The sequence below is a fragment of the Dipodomys ordii genome, unplaced genomic scaffold (assembly GCF_000151885.1).
Source record: "Dipodomys ordii isolate 6190 unplaced genomic scaffold, Dord_2.0 Scaffold6, whole genome shotgun sequence".
NCBI lineage: Eukaryota > Metazoa > Chordata > Mammalia > Rodentia > Heteromyidae > Dipodomys > Dipodomys ordii.
This window is the reverse complement of record NW_012267222.1, coordinates 6229818-6245508: the sequence shown is the minus strand read 5'-3', so window position 1 is coordinate 6245508 and position 15691 is coordinate 6229818. Positions and strand designations below refer to the sequence as shown.

Sequence of the window (15691 nt, the reverse complement as noted above, 5' to 3'; positions counted from 1 at the left end):
TTCTCCTCCTACTTCATGCATTTTCAAAAAGGGCATTATCACCTCAAACCAGCAAAAGATTATGAGACAGAGAAAGAGAATGGAAAAAACTGTCTAGAAAGGTTATCAGATATGAAAAAAGATGGAATTTTAATGAAAATAAAACAAGCAGGGTTAAAAAAGAAACTTTCACATAATGAAAATACTAAAACATGGCCTTAAGTGTAATACCTTACGATCTACTCAGACATCCTGCTTTAGTTGCCCAGGAGTGGCACAGTCACTGGCTGTCAGGAAATGGACCTGCACCACTGTCAGAACCTTCCACTCCCCCACATCAACCTTCCACTTAACCAGAGGGTTACAGATGGCCACTTCAGTAAGCTCCGTGACAAAAGGAGCTCCCATCGGCAATGCTAACACCACAAACATTCTCCAAGACCCTAGCCACGCTGACAAACTGGATTCACAAAGGAAGTCTTCTTTGTTTGTTTAAGGCTAGCACTCTACCACTTGAGGCACAGCACCACTTCCGGCTTTTTCTGTTTTTATGGTACTGAGGAATTAAACCCAGGGCTTCATGCATGCTAGGCAAGCACTCTACCACTAAGCCACATTGCCAGCCCAGGAAGCCTTCTTTCTTTAGTGGAGCTGGCAATAATCAAAACCAAGAGCCAATGATACAGGTTTATATAATATTACAAATTATGTACAGTATAGTGAAGAAAAAAGGAAGAAAAGGAAATGGAAAGGAGGAAACAAAAAGCAAAGAGAAGGGAAGAGGAGGGTAGGGAAAAAATTAAGCTAGTAAGTAAAATGATTTGAGTTTAGTCCTGGCGCTTTATCTTATAATTTTAGAAAATTTAGTCTTCTCTAAACCTTATTTTCTTCATTTTTTTCTTTCTTTTTTTATTGTGAAAATACTGTACAGAGGGGTTACAATTACATGCGCAAGATAATGAGTACATTTCTTATCAAGCATTGTAGCCTCCTCCTTTGTTTCCCCTTCCCATCCCTTCCCATCCTCCCCCTACCCCCCTATTTTCTTCATTTTTAAAATGAAAATTTTAGCCAGGCGCCAGTGGCTCACACCTGTAATCCTAGCTACTCAGGAGGCTGAGATCTGAGGATCACAGTTCAAAGCCAGCCCGAGCAGGAAAGTCTGTGAGACTCTTATCTCCAATTAGCCACCAAAATATGAAGTGACGCTATGGTTCAAGTGGTAGAGTGCTTGCCTTGGGCTGAAGAGCTGAGGGACAGCACCCAGGCCCAGAGTTCAAGCCCCACAACTGGCCAAAAAAAAAAATTTAGACCAGGCATTGGTGACTCACACCTGTCATCCTAGATAGTCAGGAGGCTGAGATCTGAGGATTGCAATTTGAAGCCAGCCAGGGCAAGATAGACCGTGAGACTCTTATCTCTAATTAATCACCAGAAAACCAGAAGTGAAGCTGTGGCTCAAAGTGATTAGAGTGCTAGTGTTAAGCACAAAAGCTCAGGGACAGTGCTTTGGCCTTGAGTTCAAGCCCCAGAACGGGCTAAATAGATTTTAGCATATGATCCACCTACCACATCAAACAGCAGGATGGACAAATATATGAACCATCTAAAAATGATAAGCAATCTTTAAAATCTCTTTCATTTAGTGTATGTACACACACTGGTATTGGGGCTTGAACTCAGGGCTTGGGCACTATTCTTCAACTATTTTGCACAAGGATGGCACTCTACCTCTTAAACTATGGCTCTTCTGTTTTTTTTCTGGAGTTAATTGGAGGTAAGAGTCTCATGGAGACATTTTGTCTGGGCTGGTTTCAAATTGCAATCCTCAGATCTCAGCCTCCTGAGCAGCTAGGATTATAGGCATGAGCTATCAGTGCGTGGCTAAAAATAAATGTTTTAAGCCTGGTAGCTACTTAGGAAGCTGAGACATAAGAATCACTGTTCAAAGCCAGTCTGGGCAGAAAAGTCTGTGAGACAGCCAGAGTGGAGCTGTGGCTAAGTAGTAGAGCACTAGTCTTGAGTGAAAGAGCTGACTACTTGGGAAAATGCAGATTCCAAGTTAGGAGTAAGAAAAGTATAAGGTAAGCCTGGAATCTCTATTTTTTTTTTTTTTGGGTGCCACGCTGAGGTGGGGCTTGAACTCAGGGACTGGGTGCTATTTTTTTTTTTCTTTAAAGCTAGCACTCTACCACTTGAGCTATGGCTCCACTTTCAGCCTTTCAGTAGTTTACTGGAGATGACAGTTTCATACTTTCATTATTGGGCTGGTTCCAAACCATGATCCTCAGATCTCAGCCTCCTGAGTAGCTAGGGTAACACGCATGAATAACCAGCACCCAACTAGCCTGGACCTCTGAGACAACTTCTTTTTCTTTCTTTTTGTAGGTCGTGGAGCTTGAACTTTGGGACTGGGCGCTGTCCCTCAGTTCTTCAGCCCAAGGTAAGCACTCTACCACTTGAGCCACAGCACCACTTCCGGTTTTCTGGTGGTTAATTGGATATAAGAGTCTTATTGATTTTCCTGTCCAGGCTGGCTTTGAACCACAATCATCAGATCTCAGCCTCCTGAGTAGCTAGGATTACAGGCGTGAGCCACCAACACACGGCTCTGAGGCCATTTCTCAATGGCACTGCTCCCATTGGACATTAAATGTGAAAACAATAGAAAAAGAATTTGGAATATTGAGTATAGAACTAATCTGAGTCCACAGTGAGAATGAAAGGTGATGAAGATGTGAGGAAAAAGAAACCCTTTTACACTCTTGGTGGGAATATAAACTAGCGTCACTATGGAAATCAGTAGAGGCACCTCAAAAACCAACAACATGCCTTCCTTATGACTCCACCATAACACTATTGGGTATCTATTTGAAAGAGTATAAATCAATATATAAGAAAGATACCTGCCTAACCCATGTTTTGGAAGCACTGTTCATAACAGCCAAATAGTGGAAACAAACCAAGATGATCAACAACAGATAAATGGAAAAAGAAGGTAAGGTGCATATATACATCATAGTATACTACACAGCTGTAAATAAAATCATGTCATCTGCAGGAAAATGGAAAGAATTGGGGAGCATCAAGTTGAGTGAAATATGTCAAGCTCAAAAAGCCAAATATGTTTTCTTATATGTGGAAGCTAGGCTTAAAAGACATACACATTCATAGACATGTACATGCATATTAATTTACATATGTAAATATATACATGCACTCAGAGCACACTGGAACTATTGAGGAGGATAATGAGAAGGGGAAAGGAAAAAAAAGAGGGCCAATAACTTTGAAATACATTGCAATTCATAGGCAATCACAATGAAAGCTGTTTGGTCAACAGGGGATTGAGTAGGGGCTGAGAAAGAGAAAGCAATCACTTTTACATTCATTTTTTATCATGGTAAACCCTATTGGGGCAACTAATATACAGTTTAAGAAAAGGACAAGAAAGTAAAACAAGCTCTGTTGGATGGGGTGGCGAGTACTAGCTGAAGGCGGTTTGGTTAACAAGAGGGGTGAATGAGGGTGAATATGATGAGCTGTTTGCATGTATGAAGACAGAACAATGGGACCTGTTGAAATTGTTAAGAAGGGGTAGGGAGTAAAGGAGAATGATAGTATGTGTTGTACACATGTGCCCAAATGAACTTCACGAGGCCCAGGACCATTAGTCTTGACTACTGAAGCAACTGTCCCATAACACTCTTCCAGACCAAACTCACAGTCATGCATTGAGGTTTTAATCATTCTCAAAAGTTAACTATCCGCTAGACGAAGAGTTAACAGTGTGTACCTATAAGCTAGACCCAGCCTACTGATAGTTTTGTGAATACGGTTTTAATGGAACACAATCACCTCTGTTCATTTGCAGGTTGCCTATGGCTACTTGCCAGCTACCACAGCAGAGATGAGTGACTATGAGATATAACACATGTCTGGAAAGATGAAAATACCACTGAGGGTTGGTGTTGGAGGTTAGTGGTACAGTACTTAGTATGCATAAGGATCTAGGTTCAATGCCCATCACTTTAAATTGACTGACTCATTCACTATTATTTTTTTGTTGGTGGTCATGAGGCTTGAACTCAGGGCCTGGGTATGAGCTTTTGTGCTCAAGGCTAGCATTCTACCACTTTGAGCCACAGCACCACCTCCAGTTTTCTGGTGGTTGACTAGAGGTAAGACTCACGGACTTTCTTGCCTTGGCTGACTTTGAACTACCATCCTCAGATCTCAGCCTCCTGAGTAGCTAGGAGTACAGGCATGAGCTACTGGTACCTGGCTTAGATCAGTGGTTCTTAAAGAGTGCCTGGAATATTACCTGGAAACTTCTGAGAGATGCAAAGTACCAGGTCTCATCCCAGACCTACTCAGCCATTGTGAGGGTCAGCCCACATAATCCCCCAGGGGACTCTGATTACAGTATGAGAACCATTCTCCCATTCTACATATATAGATGGCTGGCGCAGTAAACAAGACAGGTAAAACACTTATTCTAGGTGCATTTACATCCTAGTAGGAGAAACAGACAAGTACACAGACAGGATAATTGCAGGTTATCATTACTAAAACAGTGATAGTCAACATAGGATGAGCTAGAGCTGGAAGAAAGGAGCTCAGATGTGGAAGAGATGTATGATGGGAAAGGATTAAAATTAAGGGCATGTACAAGAATTGTGAGGTTGTAACAAACCTGGCATACCCAAAGAACAAAAGGTCAGAGAATCTGCACTATGAAAGAGTTCAAAATCATTTGGACAATGGTGGCTCACGCCTGTAATCCTAGCTACGCAGGAGGCTGAGATCTGAGGACCACAGTTCAAAGCCAGCCTGGGCAGGAAAAACCATGAGACTCTTATCTCCAATAAACCACTAGAAAACCAGAAGTGGTGCTGTGGCTCAAATAGTAGGGCATTTGCTTTGAGCTGAAGAGCTGAGGGACAGGGCCCAAGCCCCGAGTTCAACTCCCACGAGCAACAACAACCAAAAAAAAAAAAAAAAAGAGAAGCTGTGATCTGAGGATCTAGGGTTGAAGCCAGCCTAGGTAGGAAAGTATGGCCCAAGTGGTAGAGCACTAGCCTTGAATAAAAAAAGCTCACAGTGCCCATGCTCCGATTTCGAGCTCCAGGAATGTGTATACACACACACACACAAGCACGCATGCACGCACACCAAAGCCCTAATGAGATACCCTACTCTGCAGTGAACGTGCTTCATTTCAATTAAAAACAAATAAATAGCAGTTTCAAATTTTCAAAAAGTCTTAACAGTTTACTCTAAGAAAAATATTCTGCTTTGTTCAGTCTTCTCTCTAGTCACCACTGATAATTTGGCTGGAAAAAAAAAGCAGAGATTAAAGGGTAGAAAAGACACACCATTACTTAAAGCTTTCAAAACCTCTCACTTCTACCTGTATGAAGGGAAGTCTAGCCATTTCATTTAAAAGTGCTTCAAATCATAACTAAGTCATGAAAAAAAAAAACAGCTTAAACTCAAAGAAACCAGGAAGAAATATTCATGTTATATGAAAAGACTGAAGAAAAATATAGCATAAAGTAGAAACATAGCATAAATATAGCTAAAGGTCCTATGTATTCATTCACACATCCTTTTTTTTGGGGGGGGTGGTAGTGGTGTTGAGTGGTGGGTAAGCTCCGAAGCCTTGCATATGTTAGAGGAGTGCTCAACCACTGAGCTACACAACCAGACTGGGATTTTGTTATAGAAAACGGCAGCAAATGTAAATGCTTCAAAATTATCAAAATAAAGCACGTAGAAGTATTTTTTAAGAAATGGTATACAGCCATCTTCAGACAAAAATGCAATAAAGTCAAGACCAGTTTAATTAGCATTACCTCATTTCCCTTTTCCCTCCTTCCACACACAGAAATCATACTCTTACAAGACAATTTCGACTTTTATTGAATGAGGACTTTATTTTCCACAGTACAAACTAACTTTCCCTTCCCTGAAAAGGCAGATCTGACACTCAGGACAATCTTCAAGCATTGTTTTAGGGAATTGAGGGAAAATCCACAGTTTGTTAACAAGAAGATTCACAACTTCTTTTTACAGTAATAATAGAAGGAAACCCAATACAATTCATAACCTAAAGTGGTCCAAACTAAGTGTATCTACGACAGGCCTTAAAATCTGGAAAAGATGACATAAACCGGACATTTACGAAAACGGCTTACAACAATTTGGCTCTGACAGTACAGAACCCAGGCTTGCTTTGCATTCCGCCAAAGGAGGCTTTCTTCACCAGTACAACACAGGCTGCTTCCCATCTCCCAGTCTTTTGCTCAAATTATTAAGGCAAGTCTATCAACAACCAGAGTAAGGCACTGGGGTTCAGACTGTTCAGACTGTGGGAAGCCCATGTAACTTCCTACGGTGTAATAGCACTTAAAAATGCACAGTGTTTTGTTTTTTAATATCAGACTACACCTAAAGCACAAAAGGTCACCTCAAGTTACTTCAATGTAATAAACAATTCTCATTCATTACATCACTAGAGAAAGGAGAAACAGTACTAGAAATAATTGGAAGCAAGCGTAAAGGAAACACCCTTTGGTTTTAGACTTACCAGATAATGACTAACTCTCCATGGAATACCATTTTGGATTACAAAACTACACAAATTAACTAGGACTCTTCTATGTTCCCCCACTGTATAACGGTCACTATATAATCTCATTAGCATAAGTGCTTCATCTCACTATGGTAACACCTTGAAATATTTCAATAATAGAAGAGTGCCTTAATAATGACCATTTATTTCTCTTTGGTCTTGTAGAATTTAGGCTCAGGGAGAGATCCTATCAGATCAAAAAACAAGCCCACACATTGGTGCATGCCTATAATCCCAGTTATTCAGGAAGCTGGGGGAGAAGGATACTAGTGCAAAGACCAGTTTGGGCAACACAGTGAGAACTGAATCTCAACAAAGATTGAAAAATCAAAGCAAATGGGCTCACAGAGATGGCACTCGTTCAGTGAGGGATGCAATGAAGCAATTTCGTATTCATACAAAGTTACTTCCTAAAATAAGTACTTGTTCTGAAATACATGAAGGGACATCTATAGCAGTCAAGCAAACCTTCTTTTTTTCCTGGCCATCTATGAATTAAGGGCTCCTGCAGATTTCTAAACTTGTCAGCACTATAAGGATACACAGACCTAGATCAACAGATGAGGCACACACCCAGATCTCTTCTTTGAGATATCACTACAGGCACTGTTCTGACTGCTGTGTATTCATATGTGAAAATATTCCAGAATATTCTCATTTCTTCATTCTAGTGTCACTTGGATCACCAGTGGATGGCTAACTTACTCCCACTATCTGGTGGGAAAAGGAAGCACTAAGACTAAAAAGTCACCCCAATATGAAAATATAGGTTATTCCAAGTTAGGGAAAGGGACTCATGTTTTTACTACAGAGTTGAAAGCTATGCAATTATTATTTATAATATTAGAAAATGGTTATTTTGCCAAGAAAGGAAAAGTCGGCATAATTATATCTAATGCAGAATAAAGAAGGCCAACTGTGGGTTTACATAGATGCACTGAAGTGACTAAGCTGAATAGACTACCAAGTACACACAAACAAATGGCACAGAGACTGTTGTATCAATGAAGGCGACACACTGCAGCAGCAATCAATCACATCTAATATGCCATCAAAACCCTGTTGAAGACTAGAACTGTTCTTGCTCTGAAAGCAAAAATATCCCCTCCGAAGTACTATTTGCTTTTTTTTTTTAAGAGGAAAAAAAAGTTAGTTGAAAGCAACTTTCGGTGCATTAAGGAAGCAGTTTCTTAGAAGGAAAAGAAATTATTTAAAATAATGTGCTCTAACAAAACATAGTGCCCACACACAAAAGAAGAAAAAAAGGCACAATCCAGACGGCTTCCTTGAGTGCTAAATTTCTATCTTGGCTGCAGTTTTTCACACCATTTGGAAGACAAGTGTTTGAAAGATGACTTAATGCGACTCAGGAAATCTTCGATACTATCAAGTCAGGCAATTTCTGGCTCTTCACACTGCTTCGTAGAAAAGTTTCTGACAAGTGCAAGAGATGAAGAAGAATGTGGAAATCACACTTTCTTTCCATTAACATCCATCTGTTTTTGTAGATTCTCCAGTGAAGGCAAACAGACCACAGCATGGTAAAATGAGGTATAGAAACAATAAATGTTCACCAGGACTTCTTTTTCTTGCTTATCTATGAGCATTACTACAGCTGCTCACAGAATAGTTTACTTTATATCATCTCTTTTATTTCAGAACCAAGCAAAAATTAACTTTCATTATCTCATCAACTATTGCAGAAAAAAAGCAGATAAGAGACATATGCTGTAGTCTTTCTCCCATATCTTTCCTTCTTCCACCCAATGATCTCACAAACTCATTTGTACTGTTCAAAGAACTCATATTTCTTGTGGTTATTTGTATTTGGCACAATTTAATGAATAGTTCATTTTTTTGGGGGGGCTGTGTTGTCTGTAAAATACATTAAACTTCAAAATACAAATTACAAACAGAAAGACACAGTGCCAATTTGAAGACTGTAGAATTATGGCAAATTTTATACATCATTTAACACATCAAAAAAAACTTTACTGAATCAGTTCTCTATAAAAATGGGAAAAGATGATGTTCTATTGAAGACGCAAAGCTGTATATTACAAAAGCTGTCTGAAGAAATTTAGTTTGTGATTATGAAATTTTCAATATACTTAAAAGACCAGACCTAGATATGGATATGATGTCCAAAGCTGTGTCTACATGGTTGCATGATTTTTGTTTTGTTTTTCGGGGTTTTTTTTTTTTTTTTGGCAGTACTAGGGTTTGAACTCAGGGCCTTCCCCTTGCTAGGCAGGTGTTCCATACTGAGCTATGCCTCCAGTGCATGTTAACACTTTTAAACCAAGTTCCATTTAGTTTTATTCCCCACCATTTATGGAGAACAGACATTTACTTTTACATATCAAATTCCCCTTTTCAAAAGTCAGCATGAACTAAGAGAGAGGTCTTTCTGGATATCAGATCAATTTACAGGCACTGTTAAAAATATAAACTTACACCAAAACAAGTTGGTGTAAGTGTATTAATTATCTAGGCACCACGGAAGGGGGAAAGTCTCAGAAAAATAAAGGAGGTCTCAATGCTTTATCCAAAATTCCAGAAACTATCCATTGACAGTATATAAAGTAAAATGTTTACCAGTGTTTTATGTTTTGTTAACCATATAAAACCAGTTCATGTTTGTAGGAACACAGCACTAAAATCATAATGCAAATACCAGAAGTTCTAAGGCAAAAGGGGTAAAACCAACCTAAACTGTGAGCTAGCATTAACATTGCCTAGTCTCTCCTCTGCGATTTCAAGTTTGCCCAGTAATTTATTTATACTGTAGTTTCGCGCCCAGCTTTGAGGTTGGGTGCTGAGAACTGCCGCCTCATCCTCGGAGGTGTCACAAACTGGCTTCCAGGGTTAGGCTCGTCAGTCTGTTTGTGACAGGAATTAGCTGCATCGCCCTCCAACTGCCCTCCAGTGTTATAATTACAGTAAGACTGCCGGTGCTGGTGAATGTGGCGCTTTGCCTGGAAAGTCTGCAGGTCAGCAGTGGAGTGACCACCGTGGGAGTTTAATGATTCGGAGGAGGCAGAGGTCTGGCAGCGCCCACTTTTCGGTTGGCCACTGTTGAGAGAATTGCTTCTCCAACGTAGCTGAGGTGGCTGTTGTGGATTGTTAATAGGCTGCTTGCTAACTTGGATGTGCTCTAGACTTCTTGTTCCCGGAGAGCCCCGTGCTAACAGGGGATCCTTCGAAGCGGCTCTACTCCCTTTCTCTTGGCTCTCATCTTTACTTGCTTTTCTTCCCTCTTCATCTTTTGGAATTCTAAGCTCGATAACTTCATCTTCTGTTATGATGATATGAGTCCCAGGACTCCAAGAGTTTCTGTGCTTAGGGTTGCTCTTGAAGGGGAAACGGGGTTTCCGGTTCTCAGGAGGGATGAACCTGTGAGGTGCGTTCTGTCGCCGGAGCTGCTTCGTTATTTCCTGCTGTTGCAGGTTCTTAAATCGAATTTGCTCTTGCCTCATCCATCGCAGACGCCCGCGTCTGAACGCTGGGTCCCCATTCATCAGCTGGGACACCCGTTCTTCTTTGCCAAGTTCTCCGCTTTCTCCTTTAATTCCATCATTCTCAGGGGTGCAATTAACACCAGCACCCACAGACTCCTTGGGTTTGTGATTTCCTTGGCTTTTCTGTTCCTGAGATCCAATCAGTGGTAAGATTTTCTCCATTTTGACCATTTTACTTCTTAAGACTTTGATCTCCTCATCTTTCATGTTGTTTTGCTTTTTGACTTCTTGCAAAATATCTTCCAACTTGTCTATGTGAACCTTGAGGTCATCTACGTCTGTCCCACCTTTACCACTGGCCATCACATCTTCAATCCTCTCATCTCCGACACCAACAGTATCCCAGACATCTCTGGCCACTGCCCTCCAAGAGTCTCTCTCATTGGGATCTTTTTTCCCATACATGGCACAAAGCTCTTTCATCTTAACAATTGCCAAGGCTTCAATCTCCTGCCGACTGTGCCTAAAATCATTGAGAGCCACCTCATAGCAAATCTCTTTAACAGCCTGAATTTTAAGATCTGAGATTGTCACCCACTTGGAATCTTTACTCAGGCGCCTTCTTTGAGGAATCTGATACATTTTAATTGGTTCTCTTTTCTTCCCACTGCTGGGGAGGCCACATTTTTTAACAATGGTTTGTAACTTGCTGGGAGGTAGTTTTTCTCTCAGAGAAGTAATCAGTTTCCAGCTCTCTTCACATGATCTCTTGTCAGAATCGTCCCCGCTATCAGAATCCGCGTCCTTTGGGAAAACAAAATAAAAAAAAAATGGCCCCAAAATAACCAAAATTAAAATGCAAAAAAGGAAAATCAAATCGAAGAAAAAAAAAAGAAAAAAAAAGCCTTAACCAAATTTAAAAGCAAAACAAACTAAAGCCCTAAACTAAAAAATTGAAATTAAAAAACTAAATGATACGCAAGTCTATTAAGACATATGCATATGTAGGGTACAAGTAATATAAAGCTTTTTGCATTCGGTATGCCCAATCCAATTTCAGCTCTCTAGCTTATGTGATGAAATACACAACCAAATTTCTCAAAAGGGCTGACAAAGAGTGTTTCTCACTCTCCCTCATATGAAATTAACAAGTTAGTGTAAGAGAAAACCTCCACTATGTCAAGAAAATGGAGTACAACCTATGCCCCACGCGTGCAGACAATCCATGCAGCCATTTCCCTCATTTGCCTTGGTTATTGCTGTTGCTCCTTCCAGAATCTCTGTTCCCATGAGTGAACACGGATGCCATACAAAGATGTGACAGGCAGGCGGATTAACAAAGGTTAGTAAGGCTGCAGGATGCCAAGTTTGTTTAGCTTTACTAAAAGAGCAGCCCTAGAAAAAAAGAGTTAGAAGAGAAATAGAAAAGGAAGCAAAAGGGATGATGTTAAAAGTGCCAAGAATCCCTATTAGCAGAACATGTGAGGTTCTTATCAACCAAATTCTTTTACTGTCAGGTTCAGAGGGTTCTGAAACTAGCCTTCCTAGGAGTAGTTATCAGATTTGCTGTTTTCTTTAGTCATGTAAAATTAATATACTTCATTTTTACATTAAATCTTTTTTTAACCCAGAGATCAAAGAAGCATTAAGAACATCCTTATAGAGGATTTTTGTTGTTGTTGCCAATGATATCTTACCTCCAAAAATTTGAGCAATTACCAGAACAAAAATTAAGCCTAGGCAAATATCTATTAAATATAATTTAAAATTTCCTAAGTACCAGCATATTTTAATAAATACAACTTACATTTTTCTCTCTAGAAAACCCATGGAAATTCTAACTATTTGAGGAATATCACTTATACTGACAACTCTTTCAATAAACACATGAAATGCCAAGATTATATTGTGCTATGTAAAATTAGTCCACTCTGTCTTTCCAGATGTCTGCTTTTGCACTATTGCATCTTTTTTTAAAAGGGTGAAGGGAACAGTAGGAGGAGGAAGATCTGTGAAAGGGGATGGATAAGGATGAATATAGTTGATGCAGTTATTTGAATGTATATTGTAGAACAATGAAATCTACTGAAATTGTATTAAGAGGGTAGAGGAGGAGGAGGAGCGTAAGTGATAGAGCAAGTAAGATTGATCAAGATATATTGTTTACAAGTGTGGAAATGCTACAATGAAACCTCCCTTGTATTTAAAATAAAAAAAAAAGAATGCTTAAAACCTAGCTAACTGAGGAGGCTGAGAGCTAAGGAGGGTGGTTCCAAGCCAGCCTGGGCAGGGAAGTCCATGAGATTCTTATCTCCAATCAATCACCAAAAAGCCAGAAGTAAAGCTATGGCTCATGTGGCAGAGCACTAGCCTCAGCAAAGGAGCCTGAGCAAAGCCTCAGGACTGACACACGAAAATGAATGAATGAATGAATGAATGAATGAATGAGCAGCCTGGCTTAGCAATAATTTCAAGGGCTAGACAGATAATAACCAGTCTTTTTTTTTTTTTGGTCAGTCATGGGGCTTGAACTCTGGGCTTGGGCGCTGTCTCTGAGCTCTTCAGCTCAAGGCTAGCACTCTACCAACTTGAGCCACAGCACCACTTCTGCCTTTTTCTGTTTATGTGGTGCTAAGGAATCAAACCCAGGGCATCAAGCATGCCAGGCAAGCAATCTACCACTGAGCCACCTTCCCAGCCCATAACCAGTAATTTTTAAGTAACAAAAACAAATCTTTTTGTTACTTTTATCTGAGACAGGGTCTTGCTAAGTAACCCATGGGACCCAGAAACTCCCTGTGTAGTCCAGCTGGTGGCTAACAAGCAAATCTTGATAACATGGAACACAAGAAGGCAGTGCAGGCTTTAGAATTCCATGTGAGAGGATTAGGAAGAATCCCTTCCCCCTCTGGGGTTTGAATTCAGGGCCTCAAGCTTGCTAGCTTGCTACGCAAGTGCTCTTATCACTTTACCACACTCCAAAGTGCATTAGGAGGAATATCTATTCAGGAAACAAGTTACAGAGGTGGAGGGAGAAAATATTCACTAGATGAGGAGTTTAAGTTAGTCTAGTAAAAAGAAATATTGTTCAGATTCTTTTTGTGGCTGCAAACACCAAAATTCTCTCTAGTGAAGGGTTTCGGTTTTTTCTGTTGTTGTTTTTTGTAGTTCATGAAAAGGAACTGAAACTGATAATAGTATTTTGCTTTCTAAACCAAAGATCTGTCCATATAGTCACTTTCTAGAAATGAAAAATCTTTAACAACAATTTGGCTTCTGAATTTAAAGATGTTGCTCTTAATTTCTATTATTTCTACTAGCCTGTAAATAGGAAACCCATTTATAAATTCTGTCCAAAAACTTAGCAACAAAAAGCAGATAAAGCTAACTTTATGGTTCTATACATTTTTTTCTTTTTAGAGTCAAAAAGCCAAATGGGCATGTATATCTATCTATGCATGTACATACACGTGTGCACATACCTGTATATACACATACATAGAACATGATTCTAAATATGGGACTATTTAGGAGGATGAGGGGGAGAAATGAAAAAAGAGTAAGTAATTTCAAAATACATTGCAACTGACTATAAAGACAGTATAAGGAGTCTCAGTGAAAGCTGCAGATCCATGACACAGTCTGGGAGGAGAGGGAAGAGAAAGCAATAGAGCAACAATCATGTAATTATTCTGAATAAAATATGTGTACACATGAAATACCATAGTGAAACCAGTGGATGCAATTAATACTAAAAAAGAAAATGAATGAGTCAGGTGCTGGTGGCTCATGCCTGTAATCCTAGCCACTTTGCAGTTTAAAAAGTCAGCCAGGGGCAGCAAAGTCCCTGAGACTTTCATCTCCATTTAAGCACCAAAAAAGCAGGAAGCAGAGCAGTCGCCCAAGTGGTAGAGCACTGCCTTCAGCAAAAAAATCTCAGGAACAGTGTCCAGGCCCTGAGTTCAAGCCCAAAGATTGGCACATGCATGTACACGTACTCGTGCACACACACACGCGTGCACATACACCTACCCCCCTCCCACACACACACTTGGAAAGTAAAATAGCCTCTATTAGGAGACAGGTACTAGGAGGAAGGAGGAGTATAACAAAGCGTGTAAATGAGAATGAAATGGCTGACATAGTCTGCATGTGTAAAAATAGAACAATGAACCCTGTTGGATAGTTTTAAAGGGGGAAAAGCATAAAGGAGCGTGATAAAGGGGACAAAATTGATTAGGATACACTATATACACATGTGGAAATGTCACAACAAAATCCTTGCTACTCTAACACCTGCTCCAACCCCACCACAGCCTTACTTCTTTTAACTAATATAAGAAAAAGAAGGAGGGAGGGAGAGAAGGGGAAAGGAAGAAAGAAGGGATGGACGGAGGGAAGGAAGGAGCCAAAATGGGGACTACTAGAGGTGTAGCTCCACTGAGTGTTTTCCTGACATAGGATAGGACTTTGGCTCAATTCTCAGAGGCACAAAAGAAAAAAGTTAGAATTAGTCTAATCTTAAGTGACAAAAGGTGACATTAATAACATGAGAAAAAGGATTGTTTGACTTGATAGCTTTCTTTCTTTCTTTTTAAACAAGAGTACCAAAACTTGAGTTTGCAGAATTCAAACTCTGATGCTTCCCACCAAACAACTATCACTTTTTTCTTAACTGGTTTCTTTTCTTTCTTATAATTGCTAAGGGATAAAATAAGATAAAAATTCAGGATATTATTAATCATTCCTTTAATATCAGGCTTTTGAAAAATAAAAAGTTATACTTTTAAATTCTAGAGTAATGAGCAGAAGAGCTGAGGGACAGGCACCACTACTGGACCCCCTCTCCCCCCCAAAAAAAATAAATTCTAGAGTAAAATATAAATAGGAGTGTACTTAAGTCTAAAAGAATGCAAGCTAAATAAAGTGGCTATAATTTCCTTTCTTTTTACAATACTGCAAGTTAACCTTGTAAAATATCCTCTTTATAGTTCAAATGCATTAACTATCCTACCACCAACTGACCATGATACTTTGCTATAATTTCTTTTTTTTTTCTTTTTTTTTGTCGGTCATGGGGCTTGAACTCTTGGCCTGGGCGTTCTCCCTCACCTCTTCAGCTCAAAGCTAGCACTCTACCATTTGAGCCACAGTGCCACTTCCTTTTGCTATAATTTCTAAGATAAAAAATGAACTGGTTTAACCCACTGCCAAGCTGAGAACTGAGTTGCCCTGGGAAAGGCTACTTCTGCTCTTTCAGTCTTTGGCTTTTATGGTCTATTGTGCAATTGCCCCTTTCTTCTCCAAAGCACAGAGCATGGCTGTTAACATGCTACATTTTATGCCAAAAAAGGAAGCCAGAATCTCAGCTTTCTCTCTAATGTCCCTTTCTCTTAAAAGACAGTGATGAATCTTAACAAATGGGAACTTCCTATATTATATTCACAGTGTCCTAACTTTGGAGCGAAGTTATATTTTTTTCTTAAATCTCAAATGAATTTGGAGGGACTTCTTTTTTTTTTTTTTTTTGGGTCCGGTCATGGGGCCTGAACTCTGGGCCTGGGCGCTGTCCCTCAGCTCTTCAGGTCAAGGCTAGCACTCTACCACTTGAGCC

General features: G+C 39.8%; 2 protein-coding genes across 2 annotated transcripts in view; both read right to left on the bottom strand.

The window, feature by feature from the left end:
* The window catches only part of LOC105997376 (kinesin-like protein KIF1B), a 60228-nt gene extending 59841 nt beyond the window's left edge, over positions 1–387 (bottom strand). Inside the window, exon 1 of the mRNA XM_013031798.1 lies at positions 229–387. Coding sequence (XP_012887252.1) covers positions 229–387 — 159 coding nt within the window. The remainder of the gene's footprint in view (positions 1–228) is intronic.
* Positions 388–5880: 5493 nt separating this feature from the next.
* The window catches only part of Kif1b (kinesin family member 1B), a 104127-nt gene continuing 94316 nt past the window's right edge, over positions 5881–15691 (bottom strand). Inside the window, exon 20 of the mRNA XM_013031786.1 lies at positions 5881–10881. Within this exon, the coding sequence (XP_012887240.1) occupies positions 9397–10881 (1485 nt within the window). The 3' untranslated portion in view covers positions 5881–9396. The remainder of the gene's footprint in view (positions 10882–15691) is intronic.